At 44.9% G+C, this 22,902-nt stretch overlaps 2 protein-coding genes across 7 annotated transcripts in view; one reads left to right on the top strand and one right to left on the bottom strand.

Annotated features, from left to right (window-relative positions):
* Positions 1-12,486, top strand: part of ANKRD27 (ankyrin repeat domain 27) — a 44,123-nt gene extending 31,637 nt beyond the window's left edge. For 3 of the 5 annotated variants that reach the window (XM_081806672.1, XM_081806671.1, XM_081806675.1), the window contains 8 exons: positions 1,131-1,253; positions 5,502-5,699; positions 6,894-7,013; positions 7,337-7,498; positions 8,544-8,655; positions 9,790-9,868; positions 10,054-10,126; positions 11,132-12,486. In XM_081806672.1, the coding sequence (XP_081662798.1) occupies positions 1,131-1,253; positions 5,502-5,699; positions 6,894-7,013; positions 7,337-7,498; positions 8,544-8,655; positions 9,790-9,868; positions 10,054-10,126; positions 11,132-11,368 (1,104 nt within the window). In that variant the 3' untranslated portion in view covers positions 11,369-12,486. Of the gene's footprint in view, positions 1-1,130; positions 1,254-5,501; positions 5,700-6,893; positions 7,014-7,336; positions 7,499-8,543; positions 8,656-9,789; positions 9,869-10,053; positions 10,127-10,748; positions 11,110-11,131 lie in introns of those variants that run through there. The other 2 variants (XM_081806673.1, XM_081806674.1) reach the window with 2 other exon arrangements.
* Positions 12,487-14,706: 2,220 nt separating this feature from the next.
* On the bottom strand, positions 14,707-20,905 carry PDCD5 (programmed cell death 5). Of its 2 annotated transcripts, XM_006738869.3 has the most exons (6): positions 20,737-20,905; positions 19,819-19,856; positions 17,095-17,156; positions 16,211-16,302; positions 15,211-15,282; positions 14,707-14,897 (listed from the first exon to the last, which is right to left on the bottom strand). In XM_006738869.3, exons 1-6 carry the CDS (start codon positions 20,800-20,802, stop codon positions 14,850-14,852), a joined length of 378 nt encoding a protein of 125 aa, XP_006738932.1. In that variant the 5' UTR covers positions 20,803-20,905; the 3' UTR covers positions 14,707-14,849. The 2 variants fall into 2 exon arrangements, with proteins under 2 accessions (XP_006738932.1, XP_081662803.1); XM_081806677.1 differs by lacking the exon at positions 15,211-15,282.
* Positions 20,906-22,902: the final 1,997 nt, after the last annotated feature.

Genomic DNA, 22,902 nt, shown 5'->3' with positions numbered 1-22,902 from the left:
TCTGCTGTCCGGATGTGGAAGGGACCTGGAGGAGAGACATTTGGGGTCAAAGGCAGTCTTCTTGGAACCCCTTGTCACTCCCCTCATGCACATGCTGACTTCCTCAGTGCTCAGAACCAGACCTAGAAATGTATTTATATTGTTCCCAATTTTCAAATTTAATATCCTAGAGACCAGTTTTAAATTGGATTTTTTGGTGGTCTCCAGTGCGTTCACGTGGCTAGTGCATGGAAGGGACACTGGTGTGGCGTCAGGGAGCCTGCGTATAAGGTTCTGACCTCCACTTCCTAGTTGTGGGGCCTTGGACGAGTCACTTCCTCTCAGAGTGAGTTTTCTCCCAGGTTAGAAGGGACGAGGGGTTGTTGAAAGTATACAATTAGATAATACAAGCTGAGGTGCTCGAGAAATGCTCCAGGACCGGGGAGTGAAAGCAGCACCACTTTGCCTGGGTGATGCAGTTGGTGAAGCATCTGACTCTTGGTTTTGGCTCAGGTCCTGATCTCAGGGCCCTGGGATCGAGCCCCGCGTTGGGCTCTGCGCTCAGCTTGGAGTCTTTCAGATTCTTTCTCCCTCTCCCTCTGCCCCTCCGCTTGTGCTTGCTCTCTCTAAAATAAAAAGATCTTTAAAAAGAAAAAAAAAAGATAGGGGTACCCTGGTGGCTCAGTCAGTTAAGCGGCTGCCTTCGGCTCAGGTCATGATCCCAGGGGTCCTGGGATCGAGTCCCTCATCGGGCTCCTGCTCAGCGGGAGTCTACTTCTCCCTCTCCCTCTGCCTGCCCCTCTGCCTACTTGAGCTCTCTATCTCTCTATCATACAAATAAATAAAATCTTAAAAAAAAAAAAAGGTAAGAAAAAAAGATAAAGGAGTCTCTTCCACAAGCTGTAGAAATGGCACTAAAGTTCTCTGCATCACCCGTTAAGGGACTGAGAAAGGGCTTGGGCACGGTGAACCCAGTCATTTCTAAATCACTCTGGTGGTCGAGCGGGGGGGGTGTGTGTGTGTGTGTGTGTGTGTGTGTGTGTGTGTGTGTGTGTGTGTGTGTGTGTGTCGAGGAGGGAGAGATACTGTAGCTTGTAAAGGAGCTAAGGGTGAGTTTTAAGTTCCTGTTTCTCCTTCTTGCCCCACACCAGGTGCGTTACCTTCTGGAGTGGACGGAGGAGGACCTGGATGAATTGGAGGATGCTGTCAGCATAGGCGATGTTGAATTTTGTCACCCCTTGTGCCAGTGCCCGAAATGTGCTCCAGCTCAAAAGGTTTGGCTTTGCTTCCATTGGTGCAACTGGGGGTGGGGGTGGGGAGGCAGATTCTTCTTTTCCGCTTAGGAAAGTTGTCTGCTTCTCAGCCAGCCAGTTACTGAGTGGCTGCTAGTTGGCAACCCCTGAGATGTGGTGAGGTTTAGTTACGTAGCTCAGGGAGGAGAGAAGCTAACACTAGTGTGGATCTGTCTCGGGCGGCTGACTTTCTGAATGGGCAGGTCAGGGAGCAGAGGAATGCACACGTGCTCAGTGTTTCAGCTCCTCTCTGGGCCCCTGAGTCACAAGGCAAGAGTTTATGGCTGAGGGTGTCTGTCCACATGGCTGCCAATCCCTTGAGGAAGCTGCATTCGAGATCCATTGCCCGCTGTCTGTGCTCAAGTCAGTCCACCTTCTGTGGGAGGACCCTCCCTCCAAATACAGAGGATCCTCTGTGCCCTTTACCCAATCTCCCGCAGTGGTAACAGCTTGCAAAGCCATAGGACAGTATCCTAGTCAGGATACTGACCCAGAAACAATCCACACATCTTATCCACATTTCTTTGATTTTCCTGGTGCTCACATGTGCATATGCATGTGTGTGCCTGTGTGTTCACTTTGATCACACGCATAGCTTTGTGCATCCACCACCACATCGAAGGTACCAACAGGCTCCTTCACCACGGGAAGAACTACTCACGTTGCCCTTTCCCACACCCATCTGTCCCCCTGCCACCCCCTAACCCACAAGGTCTGAGATTGAGGTTCATTTTTTTTGCCTGTGGATGTCCACCTGTTCCACACCACTTGTTGGAAAGACCATCCTTCCTCCATTGACTTGCGGTCCCACCTCTGTTGATAATATACGGTGTGGGTCTCTCTCCAGGTTCTGCATTCCGTTCCACAGATCTGTGTGTCTGTCCTTCCACCAGTTCCATGCTGTCTCGATTACTGTAGCTATAGGAAGCTTTAGTACTGGGTAGAGCCATTCTTCCTAACTTGTTCTTTGCCAGGATTATTTCAGCTAGTCTACGCCTGTGCCTTTCCGTATAGATTTTAGAATGGGTTTGTTTATGTCTACCAAAAATCTTACTAGGATTTTGGTAGGGATTACATTAACAACCGTAGATCAAGTTGGGGAGAAATGACATCTTTACTGTGTTCACTCCATGAATATGGAATATCTCTCCAAATATTTTGGTCTTCTTTGATTTCTTCATCATTTTTGTTGATGCTAAAATAACTGCTAGATGTATTGAATAAAATCTTTTTTTTTTTTTTTAAAGATTTTATTATACAGATCCTGCTCATGTTTTCTGAAGTGTATACTTAAGTATTTCATTTTCTTTTGAGAAATCGTAGACAGTATTCTGCGTAGAGTATGCGCTTTTGTGCTAGCTACCTAACCCGATGTATATGTCCCATACTGAGAAAATTAATTTGACTCTGCAAAACAGGCATAGTGGTGTTGTCCTTTGTATTACAAGATAATACTGCCTTATTTTAAAAAGCTTCACCATGGGTTATTCCAACCCAATAATATTGAAATTAGTAAAACTTCCATTCACGTGTAGCTTTTCAGCTCGCTCCAGGGTGATGTGTACGTTGGGGATGTGCAACTCTTGTTCTGTCCCGATGCTGCTGGATGGGGACAGCCCAAAGAATGATTTCCCCTGTGCAGACTGCTATGAAAAGCATAGGGATTAAAAAAGGCAGATGATGTTTCGAAGGGTGCTAGTGAAGTGACTGTACTTCAGGTCCGGTCCGGGACTGAGTGTGGCCAGAGGCAGCTAACTGTGTCTCGCTGTCACTGCTCTTGCCATTGGCCTGCACTCTGTCCTTCCCCACCTCATGGTTCATTCGTTACAGCAAGAAACTGGAGCACATATTAAAATAACTGCTAGATGTATTGAATAAAATTTTTTTTTTTTTTTTAAGATTTTATTTATTTATTTGACAGAGAGAGACACAGCGAGAGAGGGAACACAAGCAGGGGGAGTGGGAGAGGGAGAAGCAGGCTCCCCCCAGAGCAGGGAGCCCGATGCGGGACTTGATCCCAGGACCCTGGGATCATGACCTGCGCTGAAGGCAGTCGCTTAACCAACTGAGCCACCCAGGCGCCCTTATTGAATAAAATCTTAACGTTCCCTGCTTTTTAAAAATCTTTTTCTCATTTTGAAATTCCTCAAAAAGACCTAAAAAAGACATTTATATGGAGATTGCTTCATGTCTGTGACTTAGCTAACCACCCCCTGGCCCCACCCTCTTCTAGCCCACTGGTGTGTTTAGAGTGTTTGTTTAAAAAACCTTTATTCAAGTACAATTTACACCCAGTAAAGTCCTGTGTACCGTGTGTAATCCATCGAGTTTCCTCATGAAGCCATGACCGCAGTCCAGATCCAGAACACTCCATTACTTCTGAGGGTTTTCTTGGGCTTCCCCCCTTCCTCCCCTGTCCCAGGCAACCCCCCCGGGTCTGCTGTCTGTCATCACAGACTCGTTGGCATTTTCTAGAATTTTATGTGAGTGGAAACCAGACAGGACCCACTCTTTTGAATCTGGCTTCCTTCATGCAGCAGAATGTTTTGAGATCCACACCACAGTGGATTCCTTTCTTTTTATTGCTGGGTAGTATTTTGTTGAATATACTAGAATCAATCGAATCACCCGTTGATGAACATTTGCGTAGTTTCCTGTTTGGGGCTTTGTGAAGAAAGCTAGTGTGAACATTTGTGAACAAGTCTTTGTATAAATATGTTTACTTGGGTAAATACCTTGGAGTGTAATTGCTGGATTATGTAGTAAGTGTGTGTGTAACTTGATAAGAAACTGCCAGTTTTCCAGAGTGATTTTCCATCTTCCGTTCCTGCCACTAGCGTGTGAGAGTTCTTTCTGGTTGCCCCACATCTTTGTGACTATTCAACTTTAGCCATTACTGTAAGAGTGCAGTATTTCATTGTGTTTTTTTTTTCTCCCTACTGCTTCATCTGTTTGTTTTTTTATTTTTTGAGGTACAGTTTACATGCAGCAAAATTTACCCTTTTAACGCAGCATGCAATTTTTCCAAGATAAAACCTTTTTAATCATCAAAAAGTGAACTAGATAACCAAAGTTTTCATCTTTGGGCAGTCACCTAGAACGCTGACATAGCAATTTTATTGTCAGAATGTAGGATTCAATATCATAATTTAATGTTTGTTTTCATTTATATGAAATGTTTTGTTTGTCCGTTTAATTACTGATTGATTGTTCTTCTGTTGGCATGATTGATTTTAAAACCAGTGCGAATCAATACAGACTGTCTCCATGATATAAACATTTGTCTTTTGTTTTTCCAAATCTTGTGCCTCTTTTTTTTAAAAGTTGGATTGTCTAATGGAGTTGTAAGAATCTGTTGCTGTTTTTAAATTCTGGTTGGTACACGTCCCTTGTCGGGTCCACGTAGTGCAAACATTTTCTCCCGCTCTGTGACTTGCCTTTTCATTTTCTTGTGTCTTTCAAAAAATAACCACTTAAAATTTGCATTAAGTCCAGTTCATCAAACTGTTCCTTTATGGTTTTTGCTTTTTGTGTCTTATCTAAGAAATCTTTGTTTATCACAGTGTTGCAGGGATTTCTTGTGTACTTGCTTCAAGAAGTTTATGGTCATAGCTCTTACATTTAGGTCTATGAGGCATTTTTAATTTTTTTGTGTGGTGAGCTAAGGGTTGATGTACGGTTTTTCCATATGTGGATATCCCATTGTTCAGATGCCATTTGTGGAACAGACTTCCTGTTTCCCATTGAATCGCCTTGGCATAAAGAGGGCATCATTTCGGGGGGGGGGCTTGCTCTTTTGGAAATGGAAGTAATCCTTTGGTATATCTTACCTTTCTAAAGTTGTAGGAATTCACCTGTGGGCAACCTGATTCTGGATCCCACTGTGATCCCAAATTGTGCACAGGGGCTGGGGGGGGGGGCGCGGGGGACAGGGAATGACACAGGTGGCTTCAATTCCTTCAGCCCAGTTATTTTTTTTTTTTAAGATTTTATTTATTTATTTGACACAGAGAGAGACAGCAAGAGGGGGAACACAAGCAGGGGGAGTGGGAGAGGGAGAAGCAGGCTTCCCGTGGAGCAGGGAGCCCGATGCGGGGCTCCATCCCAGGACCCTGGGATCATGACCTGAGCCGAAGGCAGACGCTTAATGACTGAGCCACCCAGGTGCCCCTTCAGCCCAGTTTCTTAAATACTAATGATGTTTCTCTCTCCATCTTCTGCATTTACTAGAAGCTGGCAAAGATTCCTGCCAGTGGACTTGGTGTGAATGTGACCAACCAGGACGGCTCCTCCCCATTGCATGTTGCTGCTCTGCATGGGCGGGTGGACCTCGTCCCCCTGCTGTTGAAACATGGTGCCAGTGTGGGTGCCAGAAACGTAAACCAAGCTGTCCCGCTCCACCTGGCCTGCCAGAAGGGCCACTTCCAGGTACGGGGTCTTTCTCCTAGGCAGAGGGCATGGGGTGCTTGCTCTTGGTTAGAACTGTCCGTGGTGGGAATGCTGCAGAGAGGCAAGTTTGGGGGCGGGCTCAGAGGACAGACACATTTCCTTCCTCCCACGGGGCAAGACTGCTCAGCAACAGAACGCAGAACTCTGGTGCATCTGGGAGTGGGCCCTCCCGTTCCCCACCTCATCCCTGCCCCCTACTCCACTGCCATGCACCTCTCAGTGGCACAGAGCCCTCCTCCTGATTCCGACCCCAGCAGGCGCTGACTCTGGTGCTTGGGTGTTGGTCATTGAGGGCTCTGCCTGCAGCTTGGCACCTTTCATCCCCACAGCCCTTGGTCTTTGTCGAACAGTTTAAGACTTTACTTATTTATTTTTTTAAAGATTTTATTTATTTATTTGAGAGAGGGGGCAGGAGGAGGGGCAGAGGGAGAAGCAGGCTCCCCACTGAGCAGGGAGCCCAACGCAGGGCTCGATCCCAGGACCCCGGGATCATGACCTGACCTGAGCTGAAGGCAGATGCTTAGCTGACTGCATGACCCAGGCGCCCCAGTTTATGTACTTTATAGAGAATGGCCCTAAGGAGGGGGTGCAAGAGAGAACTGTGAAATGATTTGAGTTTTTCAAAGTCCTATATTTCTTTTTGAAAATTATCTATTTAAAACAATTTTTACCTTACTAGCTCTACTGTAAGCTTTTAAAAGACGGGAACCAGGGGTGCCTGGCCGGCTCAGTCAGTAGAGCCTGTGACTCTTGATCTCAGGGTCGTGAGTTCCCAAGCCCCACGTTAGGTGGAGAGTTTACTTAAAAAACAAAAATAAAAAATAAATAAAAGACAGGAACCAAATCAGATTTTCCATCGCTCTCGTAACACCTAACATAGCACTTCAAATGTCAGTTTCCCAGTCTATAAAACTGGAGTGATAATTCCAGCCCTCCATACATAGGGCAGCTCTAATGATGAAATGGAAAAAAAAAAAAAATAGTGCCTAGCACATTGCCTGGTGGAGGAGACCCTCAGCAAATGTCTGCTGCACCCCGCTTGAGTGGTCAGCTTTCTCCCGAGTCAGACATGTGTCCAAAGAGCCTTCCAAATAAACTTAGAGTAAAAAGGATATCAAGTTAGAGGATTTCTTCCACAGATTTAAGTTTGGAATTTTGTCTTCTCTGGGCTAGGTGGTGAGGTGTCTATTGGATTCTAATGCAAAACCCAATAAAAAGGATATAAGTGGAAACACACCCCTCATTTACGCCTGTTCCAATGGCCACCATGAAGTCGCGGCACTGCTGTTACAGGTGAGGGCCCCCCAGCCCCGGGGCTGCCGGGTACTCGTCAGTCGTGGGTGCCTCATTTTCTGGCATTCCCCCCCCCCTTTTTTTTTTTTTCAGAGAGAGAAAGAGAAGTAGCGTATGGGAGCCAGGGTGGGGAGGGACAGAGGGAGAGGGAGAGAGAGGAGAGAATCTTAAGTGGGCTCCACACAGCGCAGAGCCCAGCGCAGGGCTTGATCTCACGACGCTGAGATTATGACCTGAGCGGAAATCAAGACTCGGACACTTACTGACTGAGCCACCCAGGCGCCCCTCTGGATTCCTTTTGATTGCACTGTTTCTCCTTCTAGCACGGGGCCTCCATTAACCTCTCTAACAATAAGGGTAACACAGCACTGCATGAGGCGGTGATAGAAAAGCATGTCTTCGTGGTGGAGCTGCTTCTGCTTCATGGGGCATCAGTTCAGGTCTTGAACAAGAGACAGTGCACCGCGGTAGACTGTGCTGAACAGGTGAGTGGGGAGCTCCCTTGCAGCTCACTCTGGCTTCCCCGTGGTTAAACCACATCTGAAATAGCAGGAGCCAACCTTTGAATCGAGATGCTGGGCTAAGTCGGTGTGCCGGGAGTCTGCAGGTGCGGTCAAATATCCAGTCCTTGGTCCCTGGGTCAGAGGTGGTCTGCTCGGGGAGCCAGGGGTCAGTCTTTCAGGGCTTGCTTTCAAAGGGCCGAGTGGAGGTGCTCCCCTGACTGCTGCAGGTGTCGGCGACTTGCTCTGGCCCAGGGATGAGCCATCCGGTGCCCCCAGGGAAGCAGTGAGCTGAGACCACGTTCTGGGCTCACGCTCCCTGCATGGGGACTGCACCTGGGGTCTTAGCACAACGGAGAGCGTTCGTTCAGTTGTGATTCTAAGTCTCCTGGAGTTATTCTCCCTGTAAGGGGAATCATGATGACCAGGTCACCTCTCCTTCCCATGCTGTGGGTGTTTGCACAGGGAACTGGTGAGGAGAAGGCTTCCTCTCCTGGGAGGAGCAAGCTCTCTACTGTCCCCATTTTCACATTGAGTCTTTTTGTTTTTGACTCTGGGTAGACAGTTGGTAGGCTGTTAAGTGACACTGGTGTCATGTAAAAGTCACCATAAACCCAACGTACTCAGAGGCTTATCACGTTAATTTTCAGTGACATTTCCTAACAGAATCCAAATATTTTAAACCTCTCGTGAGCAGGTTCTCAAAAGATAATGAGTGTTTTTTATCGAGTACTTACTATGTGCTGGGCCGTCGATAACCCCATGAGAACTCTGCAGTAAGAGATCCTGTTCTCGTCAGCCCCATCGCACAGGGCAGCTAAGTAGCTGGCCCGGATTCCCTAGTAGAGGCCGAGCCAGGCTCCAAGGGCAGGGCTGCTCCTCACCACGAGGCTCTATGGCATCAGCTTCTTCTGTAGCTGCTGCTTAGCTTCTCTGCCCAGCTGCACCAATACTGACAGATCAAAAACAGCCAGTAAGCCGCTAAGAATTACAAATACTAATTGTTACCTTTTTCCCTTTCGAATTGTAGAATTCAAAAATAATGGAATTACTTCAGGTAGTACCGAGCTGTGTGGCCTCAGTAGACGATGTTGGCGAAACAGACCACAAGGAGTACGTTACTGTTAAGATCAGGAAAAAATGTAAGAATTTACATTCCCTCTGTAATTCTCAATATGGGCATATTTGGAAATTCATGAGTAGTTGCTCGTGTTCATTTAATTGTGAATGTGGAATGTCATTATACTCATGACTGGGGGCAGGATAGGGGCACCAAAGAAATGTTACAGCCTTGCTCATCAGCTTGTTTTGCTACTGGTTTTCTGGTTGATTGGGATGATGCTTCCTAAGGAAATAAGGTGGCCACTCCCAGCCTCACCTTTGACGGCTCAGGCCTCCCCCACCGGCTGGAGAGAAGGAGCAGCCTCTGGGAGATTCTTACATGCCACATGGCCCAGACCCAGGCCTTTTTCTAAGCATTTCCTGGACATCTGGGGCTCAGCGTTTCCTGCTAACCTTAAACGTTTTTATTTACTTACTTTACTTGCAGGTATAGAGATTGTTGGTAATTAGAATAGTAGTTGCCAAACATGGATAGGGTTGAAGTATTTTTTTTCTTTCTTTCTTTAGTTGTTATAGTCTAGATTGGGTCCATGCTCTACTAAGATTTTTTTTTTTTTAATCAATCTCTACACCCAACATGAGTCTCAAACTCACAAGCCCAAGATCAAGAGTCACACCCTCTACCACTGACTGAGCCAACCAGCCGCCCCTCTGGAATAATGTGAATAAACCCACTTCCACCTCAGTAATCCCGAGGCTGTGTCACAGTTGCCTATAGCTGGAGAATATCCGTGGATTAATAAGGATGTATCTTTCCTTGCCATGGGGGTTCACACAGTAATAAATAGCTACTAATATGTTTCTTTAAGCAGATAGCAGTGCTTAATTTTCTAAATTTTGTTAAGCTAAGAAAATTGAAAGGTTGGGGCGCCTGGGTGGCTCAGTCGTTAAGTGTCTGCCTTCGTCTCAGGTCAGGATCCCAGGGTCCTGGGATCGAGCCCCGCATCGGGCTCCCTGCTCAGTGGGGAGCCTGCTTCTCCCTCTCCCACTCTCCCTGCTTGTGTTCCTGCTTTCTCTCTCTTTCTGTCAAATAAATAAATAAAATTAAAAAAAAAAAAGAAAAAGAAAATTGAAAGGTTGCATCTGTGCTATAACTCTAATTAAACTACTTTGGAAGTTTTCAGATGTTTATCCTTTTTTTTTTTTATCCACAGGGAACTCAAAAATGTACAATCTACCAGATGAACCTTTTACCAGACAGTTTTACTTTGTCCGCTCAGGTGGTCAGTTTAAGTGAGTATAAAATTTGAGTTGATTCCCCTGCCTTTGACCCCACCTTTACTTACAACTCAGGCCAGGTATGGGCCCCTTCAGTGGGTTAGAGAAAATCTGCACTCACCAAATGCTGCCACCTCGTGGCCAACCAGAGTGTTTCACGCCACTATTTCAGACTGATTTCACTTTGTTTCCGGTTTCAGAGGAAGGACTTCAAGGGAGATTGTGGCAAGAGATAGGAGTGTCCCTAATTTTACTGAAGACTCTTTATATGAGGTGAGTTATTCAATGCTGGCTTATCATCATATTTCTTAAAGCCTGGCTTTTCCAAAATGAATCTACGGTGAACACATTTCTCATTTCATGATTCCATTCTTTGCAAGAATTTATAACAATTAAGATGAGTTAGTTAATGGGACAGCAAAGAGTACAGACTTCATTTATTGAGAAAGGAGAGTGAGGGGAAAACGGGAAATAGGGGTACATGTGGAGATGCTGGGGCTCATGGTGCGCGTACTTGGTGAAACAGCTCAGCTGCCGGTAGTGTGGGAATCACTGATGTCAGGAGGAAACCAAGTTTATATGCAGATGGGTAAAAAACTTCTCCAGATGTGGTCTAGAGCTGCTCGTATGGACAGTTCTGCATGTGGCCATCTTCCTACAGCACTGCTTACTCAGTTATAAAGAGACGCTTGCTTTATGTTCTGTCATACGATTAGGTGACTCTTCTCAGAAACGTGACTTTTCCTATTGCTCCTTGCATTACATGACTGTTGATGAGAAGCAGACTTTACAGCAAAGATACAGAAGCTCTAAATCTTTGTTTTAGAGAATCAAAGCAATGTTTGTTAACATGACTCATTTCGATCTATGTAACCTTTCGTGACTTTGCTAACAGACGTGCTGCTGCATGGGAAACCCGCCAACTCTGAAATCTGCTTGGGTTCCATCAAGCGCTTTTCCCTTGTGAGCTGTGGGACTTCACGCAGGTTGCTTCCATTTGCTGATCCTGTGTCCTCAGTTGTAAATGGGGACAGCAATTAGTACACCTGTTAGAGTTATAAAGAGTAAATGTGCAAATAGGTAAAAGCACTGACATTGTGTCTGACACATGGAGTACACACATGTCATCCTGTCCCCACGGGGGTGTCAGAGCTGAAATGATGCCCAGAAAGTACCAAGCACATGGGGTGACAAACAGCACCCAAGAGCGCCGTTCTTGTGTGGTTCTTGTTTAAAGTGCAGTGCAAATGAACTGCTTGAATTGTACCATTTCTTCAGCCAGGGAGGCAAAGAGTCACAGGGAAACAGAACCACCTGCCAGACCAGAGCAGATCTGAGAGTGCTGACAGAGGGCACGGCAATCAGCCCGAGGGGCCTGGACCGAAACGAAGTGTTCCTGCAAACAGGCGGATGCTACGTAGACACACAGTCGAGGACACAGTCGTATCCCAGAACCCAGGGACTGCCGACCACCTAGCCACTTCCAGAGAGGCTGATGTCACGTCCCAGTCTTAGTGGTGATAAGCAGTTGTTACATTGGCTGCCAAGAAGTGAGTCCTCGGCAGGGAGGTGCCAAGCAGGAACACAGCTGGGAACTGAAATGTACTTTGTTGGATTTGCGAGAAAAGCAGAAAGTTCCTGAAAGCTGTTCTGTGGCTGAGGGAAGTAATGCGACCAAGAAAACGATCACTGTCTCTTTTCTCTCCAAAGCTGGTGCGTGCGCTGGAAAAGGAGTGCACACCGACTTCAGCAGTGTCCAGATCCTTAAGAGCAGGCGTAGGTTTCTTCTGAAGTGGCAGGAGCTCCCTGGCTCCCGTGCGAGGTTTCACGACCAGATTCTGACCTCCTCCTAACGAAAGGTGCTAACCTCCGTGATGTGGACAAACGAGCAAACCATAGGCCGAAAGAATTCCTCCATCTGGGATCAGCTGAAGAGAAGCAATTTAGGTTTCATGGTACCATGGAGGCCAGGCAGAAGCGACACGTGGGAATGAGGAAAAGAGGACTGGAAAATATTCCTTTGCAAAGCAACACTTGAACCCAAAGATGCCTACATGCCGTTGTGATGTTCATTTTAATGAAAAGGACATTTAGGACCTATTCTACACTATGTATGTGGGAAAAGTTGTGTATAATTTTTCTTCCAACAAAGTAAGTACAGATATTTGATCACTGCACCTGTATCAATCTCTCGAGACACATGCCCTTCCGTTAAAACCCTCCCTTAGATGTCACACCTGACTGATGGTTACCGAACAAGAGAGATTTGGCACATCTTTTCTTAGTCTTTTGATTCAGATTCAAAACTTACAGCACAAACCAGGTGAGAGTTACTTTCAGTTAGAATTTATTGCCATTTATTCCTTTTTATAAATTTCTATAGATTATACTCTTATTTTTTTATGTTACTAATTGGCCTACAGCCGCAAACATGGGTTTGTCCTGAGTACATTTTCAAGTAACTTTGTAATACAGAAATGGTTTTGTGCATGTTCTTGGAAATACTTGTGTATGTATAGAAGGGAGGGGCTGATTATTTTTCTACAAAGTAATTTATGATTTCTAATTTTCTAACGTGCCTTGGATATGTGTCAAATGATGGGAAAGAAACAGTAAACTTTATGATTCTTGAACGTGTCATGGTACACTTTTTTAGTTAATGTCTTGTTCTGTAGAGAGAGGTATTTTGCAGCCTGTCTGCTATAAACATGTGCTCTGTGTATGGAAAGATCTTCTCCCATTGGATGGATATACGTTTTTCAGTTCCTGATGTCACTGAAATATGTAAACTGGATCATTCAGAGCAGACCATTATCCATTCACCTGCTTAGGCCTGACTTAATCTAGTAGGTGCAATAACTAGGGCCCACAAAAATGTTTTTTAAAAAAATCAGATAAAAAATGTAATACAGCTTCTTAGCCCAAAAAGAAAATTAGCACTGTTGCTCTGCAAATTTCTTTGTTCTATTTTTCCTTTTTCTCCCAGTTTTAAAACAAAGCCACCTTATTGGCAAGTTGTTGTGGTTTGCTCCCACCCTAATTAAGAAACTTATCAGCACAGCCAAGTTGCAAATACACACATTTAGTATCACCTATTTTTTGGGGTAGTGCAATATAATTTTGAAAACTTTCGTGTATACCCACGTATTTATTTCTAACAATCCCCCTGATTGGTAAAATTGTCAAATGAAGAAACAGGTTCAGAGAAAGAAGGGGGCTGATTTGCTTGCACTATCAGAGCTGCAGTCAAGGCCTACTTGGTGGAGTCATGTGAACTGGCAGTTTCCAATGTGGTGTGTTCTTCTGGAGATATAAATACCTTGAATGAGACTGTTTTAGGGGAGAAGCTGCTTCTTGAGCTACTCAGCAGGGTGAGCTACCCAAAGTGACCAGCTCAATTATTTTTAAAAACACTTGTTTTTCTACAACTTGCTTTCCCACTTAAAACTAAACTTGATTTGACAACTCAGAAATTGGTAATGCCCAAATTTCTATTCTGTTTAAGAATGGTTTGAATTCAAAGTATTGTCAATTAAATTAGAATAACCACTCCCCATTTCCTAGACCAAAATATACTCCACCCCCTTTCTGCCTTCCAGAACTTTTATCCGTGTGTACAGAACCACTTTCCATCCTCAACGGTCTCTGGAGGACAGGACAGGGGGTTGACAGTTTAAACACATTCACATAGGTATTTGCCATCGGGACAGTGGTTATTCTGTAGGAAGAAGCATGTGACAAAACTTGCTGGGAATTCTCTAGTCTCCCTCTAGCGTTTTTATGTAAATGAGACCTGAAGCAAAGTTCACCTGTAATAGGGATGTTTTTTAAAATCCCTGAGGGAAATTTACGTGACTATCTAATTCTGTTCCTTAAAAAAAAAAAAAAAAAAAAAAAAAATTTGATGGAACAGTTCTACTCATTCGTTTATTTGGGAATGCTAGATGCTTCAACACTGACTTTTTTCGTGGGCTGTAGTTCCAAATTTCAAGCCTCAAAAACAGTAACCTCTCAAATACACAGTTTAAACATAGATCAGCAGTATGCTAGCTAGAGCAGAGACTGGGATTGTAAACTACTTTTCCTGTTACTCTCCTGCTACTAATTCTAGTCACCTCATAAAATGTTATGGACGTCCTCCTGGGGCTGGAACCTCTTAAGTTTACACCAGACAACACACCGGACAGGTCAATTTACTCATACAAGTTTCAAAACCTAGTGGGAGGACAACGTAAGAGATGCCATTTAAGTTACCTGCCACTTTATCAGTGAAGAACTCAGAATATTTCTACCAAAATGTTTAACTGCTAAACTGTCTCAGCTGGATTTTAATCATTAGAAGGCACTTCTCTTACCAACATGTTTATTACTGTTGAAGTATTACTACCAGTATCTCCAGTTACTGTGGTAATTTTCTGCAATTCAGGTATCACTCTAGTTACAGACTGTCTTGGGTAGGGGGGATATTTGTCAGATCATTTGATCTCAATGCCTTTGAAAAGCAGATTATAAATGAAACCAAAGCTATGAATTTTCTTATATTAAATGTGAATACTACCTTCAGGAAGAAGAATAGTTTTCAGAACCTAGGTCTAAGTATTAAGATATTAAAGTTGATTCCTCTTAATCCGTGGGTTTTAACTACCATGATGTTACTGGATGCTATTTTCTTCTTACTGAAGAGTAAGCTGGCTTCTATTTCTGCAAAGGCCATTTTCCTACCTAACACTAACATCACATTTACAGAGGATGTATTCATGCTGCTACACGTTTCAAAACTTTTGGTGGGAAAGAAAAAATTCAAAATGCAGATCTGTTCCTTCAGCTATGGTACAAAAACAACTCTGCCCAAATTGTTTTATTTTGCATAACAAGTTTATTTTTTTAAAAGGCATATATAGACAATAAACAAAGTAAACAATCAGATCTTCACTTCTACAGTCTTATCTGTCCTAGAACTGTTCCATTAAGTTCCAGTCTCTAAACATCTTAAATTTCAATAATCGTCCTCTTCATCAGAGTCCATGACTTTTCTTCTGTTGAACTGGGGGAGGGGGAAATTAAATGAGGGTCATAACATGTTTAATAAAGCATAACTCAGACTTTCTGAGAAGAACAAGGTCTACCTACTAGAGCAAGACACTACGTCTTTAAAACAGCTTAGTGTTTCAGGTCTATGGGGGGAGGGGAACGACAGACCCCTCAGCACGTGCAACCTTGCTCCCCAACTTTCACCTCTTACAAAATGGAAATGTCTATGGGCTGAAACACGTTTTGTTACAGTAGATGTATATTTAACACTTATCACTTAAAATAGCAATCTTTTTCTTTTGCCATGAGCATTTGGGGACACTTACTTTAACTGTGGTTTTCTTTTCTGTTTGTTGGCTTACTTTTTCAAGGATTTCTATTAAACCTTGTTCTGATACCTAGGATAACCAGAAAGAAAAACAGTACTTTTTTTTAAACAGAGAGTTTACCTTAGTAGACTGAATGGTTTTAATTTTTCTGGGATGTGGGGGCAGAGGTCAAAAGGGAAGGAAAGGCAAGATGGGAAGTTCTGAGTTGGCTTAAGTTCCAAAAGAATTTTGCTCTGCTAGCCTCATTTGAGGAGGGTGGGAAAGTAGCCATCAAAATTAGCTTTCTCAGGAAATTCCAAAGTCAACATTGTGTAAGAACACCTTTATCACCACTAGCCAACAATGACAACCACCTACACCACTGTGTTAAGGGTCAGGAACAGAGACACATTGCCTCTGCCCTTGAGAAGCTTAAATGCAGGAGGGAAATCACTCAAAAAAGATGCACCAGCCGTTGTCTCTTCCACATGTGCTCTTAGGGTAAGGGGTTCAGGGCAGGACTGATTCTTGCAGGCTGTGGTGGCAGCAGGTGGTTTCCAGAGCAGGTGGGGCTCATCTGGATCTTGAAGGACGGTCAGGCTCACCAGAATATACTCATCATGGCATTACAGCAGCATAATCAGAAATTTCAGCACCTCCTCATTTGCAAAACAAGCTTAACTTCTACCTATATTGGTAGTCTTTAATTGGTACCATTGACAAACCTGTTTCCAATGCAGAAGGAATTAGATGCTGACCCTAAGAGTCACTGGGTCACAAACACATCAAGGTTCCATAGCAACGTCGGTAAAGGAAATCAGCAGAGAATTTTAGGAAAGGCAATTAGTTATCTTTTAGGATTTATGGCAGATACTACAATTCTCTCCTTTATAAATTGCCTCACTGAAATAGTCAACAAGAATTTCTATAACCTTTCTGAAAATTGACCTTTTGAAGATATTTTTTGATAAAGTTAGGTAAAAATAGGTAGAACTGCCTCAAGGCAGTCCAAGCTTACCTTCCCACTTAGTTGTCCATATCTTGCCATCTGTATGAGGTAATTTTCTACTGCTTTAGTTTTTTCGGGCTTTACAAGTGCTAAGTTACTTACTAGAAAGAAAAAGGAGGAGTCAAAACTAAATGCACTTATATAACTTAAAATTACGCACTGACATTTCCAAAGCACTTCACAGACATATTTTGAGACTAGCAAGGTAGGTAGGTGGGGCAGATGGTACTATTACCCCTCTTAAAAAGGGGAAACTGAAGTTCAGCCATGCCAATCTCAGTCAAAGCCACACACAGGTAGTGGGAGAGCCAAGATTAAACTTGCATCCTGGGATTCTAAGCCTGATTTTTTTTTTTTAAACGATTGCCCTCTGGAACACAATTTCTCTACTACTACACATATATAATTGTGATGCTCCATCTAAGGCTGCTTCTAAGCTGGGCTTCAAGTCACAATACGAAAGATACTAGTTCATTCCGACTGGCTTATTTTATTATTTTTTTCTACACTGTTTTGGTATTTATTATGAAGAATTATGAACATACACTAAAACAGAGACAATAAGCGCCGCCCCCCCCAATCCCCTTCACCCACATCAACTACCAGCCACATTTTGTGATTGACTTGATTTACAAGTTGTTTCCTGTAAATCTTACCTAAGGTGCACTTGGAGATCATCTCCTTGGTAAGAGAGAACTGAGCTGGTATTTTTAATAATGATTTAAATGCATTTCCTTAGGTTTATAAACCACATTTCTTACATTATTATCTGTATTGTGTTTTTAGGTTAAATACTTAATCCAGAATTAGCAATGATTTCATGTATCTTTCCCTATTCAACTAACTCAAGTCAGTGTTATGGAAATAACTTAAAGGAAACTGAAGATGCTTACAACGGGCCCGGGCTGACTGATCCAGGACTTGGGCTAAGATACTGTTTCTCATTTCTGCTTCCCTACAACAAAAACAGGTCAGCAAAATTAGAACTATGCTGTCAGCATTCCTACTGAACATACAAAAATGGAACTCACACAATAGGTTTCCCAAGATGGAGGCCTCCCGTGTGCACGGACTGCATTATAGTAGGCGCAGCGTGGTGGCAGCACCCACAGTCAAGAAGAGGCTACCTCTGCCCTCAGAAGCTGGCTTTATTTTATGTGGGTGTAAACCTACCAGGCTGAAAGGTAAAACTGTACATTTTCATAATTCAGGGTGGAGTTTTCGTTTAACCACCATTACCAACATTTATTAAGTATGCAGTGTGTGAGAGGTTCTAGGAATTTGTAGTGAGATTCCAAGCAATTAAAGGACCAAACGATTAATCTGTCTGGTATTTTTGGAGATGAAGAAGCTGAGACCTAGGGAGGCTATCTTATGGGGACACAGATGATCATGGCCAAACTAGAACGAAGCCCCATGTTACTTTTCTTTTTTTTAAAGATGTCTTATTTCAGAGAGAGCATGAGCGCACGCATGCACGAGCTTGTGCACCCAAGTGGGGGGAGGGGCAGAGGAGGAGAGAGAAAATCTTCAAGCAGACTCCTTGCTGAGTGTGGAGCCCGACGCGGGGCTTGATCTCACAACCCATGAGATCATGACCTGAACCAAAACCAAGAACTGGAAGCTTAACCAACTGAGCCACCCAGGCTCCCCTGAGCCCCATGTTTCAAGACTCTCAGTTCCACTCTTTGAGTCACCAGAGGGAGTGACATTATAACACTGCAACTATCCTTGCAACTAGTTCAGGTTCATAGGACAGTGGTTTCAAACTTTTAAGTAGCAAAAAAAAATTTTCCCCCAATGAAGTCATTTAGGGAACTTAATACACAACACAGACAAAAGCAGATCCTCTGGCTGAATTAGAAGGGGAGCTGGGGCTGGCTGTACCTACTAACCACCCCTACCTGAGGAGCGTATAGCCCACTTCCACAGGCCATTTCCTTATGGCTCCTGAGTACTTCAACCCTGCTGTGAACTACCGTTACTGTATTTCACTGAATCTGAGATGCCTTCGGTTGTAAGATGCACCATAGTTTTATATACCTCTAAGAACAACAACAAAAAACACCCCAGTTGAGTCTAATAGGACACCCCTACTCAAAGCTGGGGCATCAAAGAGTAACATCCACAGTACAAGGTAAACAAAAAATAAACCGGCCACACAGAAAGGGACAGCAAGGAAGGATGCATGAAATCAGCCTTGGCCCTGAGTGGAAGAAGAAAAATTCCTCTTAGAGTTTGAACTTCAAGTTCTTGCAGGCCTTACACTGCTTGGGGGGAAGTGGAATCTAAGGCACAGAATTTAATTTTAAAACATCTCAGGTTAGAAATGTACCCAAGTCATGGCAGAAGCAAAAATAAATCTTCTCTGGAAGAATCCAGGACAAGACTGATCATTTATGAGACCCAATCTATGTTAAAATGTGAAAAAATGTACATCTCAGAATCAATGAAATTCATGTAGTTTTATTTTTTTCTTAGCACCATCTTTTTTCTACCACTAACAAGCCATGTAAGGACGGAACCTTCTCTGCCCTGACTGTTTGTACAGATCCAACACAGTGCCTGACCCAGACCTAGTGCTCAATGAATATTTGCTGAATGGTGGCACCTTGGTGTCTCAGTCGGCTGAACATCCGACTCTTGATTTTGGTTCAGGTCATAATCTCGGGGTCATGATATCTGGAGCCCAAGCGGGGCTCTAAGTTCACTGGGGAGTATGCCTGGGATTCTCCCCCTCTCCCTCTCCCCTCACTCACATGTGCACTCTCTCTCTAAAATAAATAATCTTTTTTTTTTTAAGATTTTATTTATTTATTTGACAGAAAGAGACAGTGAGAGAGAGGGAACACAAGCAGGCAGAGTGGGAGAGGGAGAAGCAGGCTTCCCGCGGAGCAGGGAGCCCGATGTGGGGCTCGATCCCAGGACCTGAGCCGAAGGCAGACGCTGAACAACTGAGCCACCCAGGCGCCCCCTAAATAAATACATCTTAAAAAATATATATATTTGCTGAATGAATTAATTAAATGGCAGCATGATGTGGAGAGGGGAAAATGTGTTGTTCAGTAAGTATAGTTTGTTTTGCAAGATGGAAAAGTTCTAAAGATTTGTTACATAACAATGAGAATATAGTTAACAAATGAACTTCACACTTAAAAAATTATTATGTAAATTTTATGTCTTATTTTTAAAAATCACAATTAGAAAGAAGAAAAGATAGCATGGTGAGATAACTAAGGTCTTCATTCAATAAACCTGCTATGTATGAGGTGCCCTGCCATGTGCTGGGAATAAAACAGCAGTAAGAACAGTAAATGTGAGGCACTGTCCCCATGTAATCCTCACAAAATCCCTATGAGGTAGTCATTATGAGGCTCATTTTAAGGTAATCACAGTTTAGCAGACAAGCAAACATCAACCAATTATAATACAAGTGCATGGAGTTCTACACACGTTTCTTTAATTAACAAATTAATAATGAAACTACCCTGATTACTTACGGAAAAAACTCTACGCCAGGAAAAACTTTAAATTCACACGCCTATTAAAATAACTAAACTAAAAAAAAACAATTTGGTGAAACCACCCTTCAAAAAGTTCAGAGCTCCAGCCCATACCTGTGTTTTGCTTCCTGTTGTGCTGCATCGCCAGGATCCTGGAAAAAAAAATCGTATCTTTTTAGTAGAGTAATTTCACATAAAAAAGTAGGAGCCACTTTCTTGTTTCTGATACTTAAGGCTCCTGCAGTAGTAGAGATCAAATTATTACCAAATAATTAAAAGCTGGGCCTCACAGAAATCAGTGGGATAGTTTCAACTTACTACAAGGTTTCGATAAGCTTCTAAAATCACAATTTAGCAGCATGTTTTAAACACAAGCAACCATGAGGGAGGAGAGTCCCTATACTACGAAACCGTAGTGTGAGAAAAATTTCTGGATAGTAACATTTGCTTCGTTATTGGGGACGCTCATTCACTCGCCGCTTCCCGGGAGACCGTCCCGCTCCAGCCCTACCACGGTGGTCCCCTCCCCGCACAGAAAGTCATTAACTTGAGCACTTTATCTACGGGATTCGTGTTCAGTGTGTGGCTCCTCCCCGGGACCATCAACTCCGTCAGAGAGGATGTTCCCCTCTGTACCCGCAGCACCTGGCACACAGCAGACCCTCAAACAACGTCAACTATTTGGGTCAGAACACCCGAATTCTAGGAAACAATTCGGCTGGAAAGCAGTCGGAGCCGGCTAGACCCGAAGCTAAGGGGACCGAGAGAGCTGAGGGGCTGAGCATTCCGCTCCGGAGCGACGCCGACCCGAAGAGGCCCAGCGCCGGACCGTGCGGGGACCGCACGCGGTCGGCCTGGCGGCCCGGCGGCCCAGCGCCCACACGCCCGGAGGGGCCGAGGCCGGCCTCGGGGGCAGCGGCGGGGTCCTGGGCCCGCGGGGCGAGCTCCAGCCGCGGCGTCCCAAGCCTCCGCCCGGGGCCGCGCCCTCCACCCCGGGCGAGGACGGCGCCCAGCGGGGACGGCCGTACTCACCCCATGCTTCGCCTGCAGTTCGGCCAGCCTCTGTTTCCTCAGAGCCTCCAGCTCCTCCTCCGCCATGGTGCGGCAGTCCGGTGTCGAGCAGCCGCGACCACGCTCCGAGGGATTTCCCGCAGCGCCGCAGCGCGCGCACGACCCTCCCCACTGCGCAGGCGCGCGCAGCGCCCAGGCATCACCAATCCAGCCCGCAGCTGCGTCGCCCGCCGCAGCCAGGGCGCCGGGAGAGGCCCGATTGCGCGATCGCAGGCGGTGGGGCGGTACGGGCCGCCTGGGCAGAACCCGCGCCGAGCCTTCGCGACCCCAGTCCCACCTCCTCTCCCCCACTGGACGCGGTCTTCGCGCTGGCGCGGCGGGCTAGGGTCGCACTGCGAGAGGGAAGGGATAGTAATATAAAACAGACCGTCATCAGCAAGGGTAATAATAGGTAAAATCTGTGCTAGCCTCGTGTCATCTCCATTTACAGTTGAGGACGCGGGGATTCAGAAAGGCAAAGTGGGCTTAGGGAAATGTCCAAAAACTGGATTGCGGTGATGGTTGCACCACTCTTGCATTTGCTAAAAAGACACTAAATTGTACACTTAAAATGGGTCAGGGGTTGGGGGCTGGGGGAGGGGATCGGGAAGAAGACAGTCGCTGTCACCCGGCCATTAAGAAGCCAAGTTAAAGCAAACTTGGACGTCGAGACTCGGCCCAGATGGTCCTTTCCTCAGAGGTTGGAGCTGGGCTGTGGGGTGTGGTGTAAACTTACAGACAACCCCCCCCACTCCACCCTGCCCGACACAGACACCACCCCAAAGACACTTCTACCCCACCTCACACTCCCACTCCAACGCACACGGACACCCCCAGCCCCCACAGACACTTCTACCCCACCTCACACTGCCACTCCAACCCCCATAGACACCCCCCACCCTACCGACCCCAACCCACACACACACACTCCTACCCCACCCCACACAGACACTTCTACCCCACCTCACACTCCCACTCCAACCCACACAGACACCCCCACCCAGAAACCCCCACCCCACACAGACACCCCCACTGCACCCCCATCCCACAGGCACACAAGGGCCTGTGGGAGGACCTTTTGGGGGCAGCTGTGTTGTGTGAAGTCCCTAGGGGGGGAGGGTGCCTTTAGAATGGGGACATTGTGTGTGGAGGGGGGACAGCCCCCTAAACCCTTGACTCATGCATGTTATTCACCTGTTTTTTTCAGTTGAGGCAAAATATAAAATTTACCATTTTAACCATTTTTAAGTGTTTGGTTCAATAGTGTTAAATACATCAACATTGTTGTGAAACCAATGTCTAGAACTCTTTTCATCTAGTAAAACTGAAACTATACCCATTCGATAACAAGTCCTCAAGTTCTTCTGTCTTTTATGATTTTGACTACTCTACTTCATGTAAGTGGAATCATGCAGTATTTGTCGTTGCGTTTCACTTAGCATATTATGTTCAAGGTTCATCCATTTGTAGCATATGTTAGAATTTTTTTACTTCCTAGGGCTGAAGAAAATTCCATTATATGTATATACCACTTTTGTTTATCTACTAATCTGTCAATGGACACATGTTTTTTCCACTTTTTGGATATTGTGAATAATGCTGCCGTGTGAACCTCATTAGCATATAAATATTTCAATTCTTGGGTATAGAGAATCCAAGTCTTTTGAATTAGACATTCACTAGACATTTTTATTTTATTTTATTTTTTTATTTTTAAAGATTTTATTTATTTATTTGAGAGAGAGAGAATGAGAGACAGAGAGCACGAGAGGAAAGAGGGTCAGAGGGAGAAGGAGACCCCCGCCGAGCAGGGAGCCCGATGCGGGACTCGATCCCGGGACTCCAGGATCATGACCTGAGCCGAACGCAGTCGCTTAACCAACTGAGCCACCCAGGCGCCAGACATTTTGATTTTAAACATTAATGATTCTTGCTGTGAATTGTGCAGGACTGTTGAGTCTCAGATCTGTACCTCTGAGACAAATAATGCAAGATATGTTAAGAAAAAAAAAGAAGAAGAAGAAGGTAGCGGGAGGGGAGGAATGAAGCGGGGGAAATCGGAGGGGTGGACGAACCATGAGAGAAGATGGACTCTGAAAAACAAACTGAGGGTTCTAGAGGGGAGGGGAGTGGGAGGATGGGTTGGCC

Source organism: Leptonychotes weddellii, chromosome 16 (genome assembly GCF_054177405.1).
Source record: "Leptonychotes weddellii isolate Sample4059 chromosome 16, ASM5417740v2, whole genome shotgun sequence".
Taxonomy (NCBI): Eukaryota; Metazoa; Chordata; class Mammalia; order Carnivora; family Phocidae; genus Leptonychotes; species Leptonychotes weddellii.
Note: the sequence above shows the minus strand (reverse complement) of the source record. Positions and strands in the feature narration are given on the sequence as shown.

Coding starts and splice junctions, on each gene's coding strand:
- PDCD5 (XM_006738869.3), bottom strand. CDS start 20,802: ATGGCGGAGGAGGAGCTGGAGGCTCTGAGGAAACAGAGGCTGGCCGAA. Junction 17,157..19,818: donor CAACAGGAAGCAAAACACAG/GTATGGGCTGGA, acceptor TTTTTGTTGTAG/GGAAGCAGAAATGAGAAACA. Junction 14,898..15,210: donor AAAAGAAAACCACAGTTAAA/GTAAGTGTCCCC, acceptor CCCCTCCCCCAG/TTCAACAGAAGAAAAGTCAT.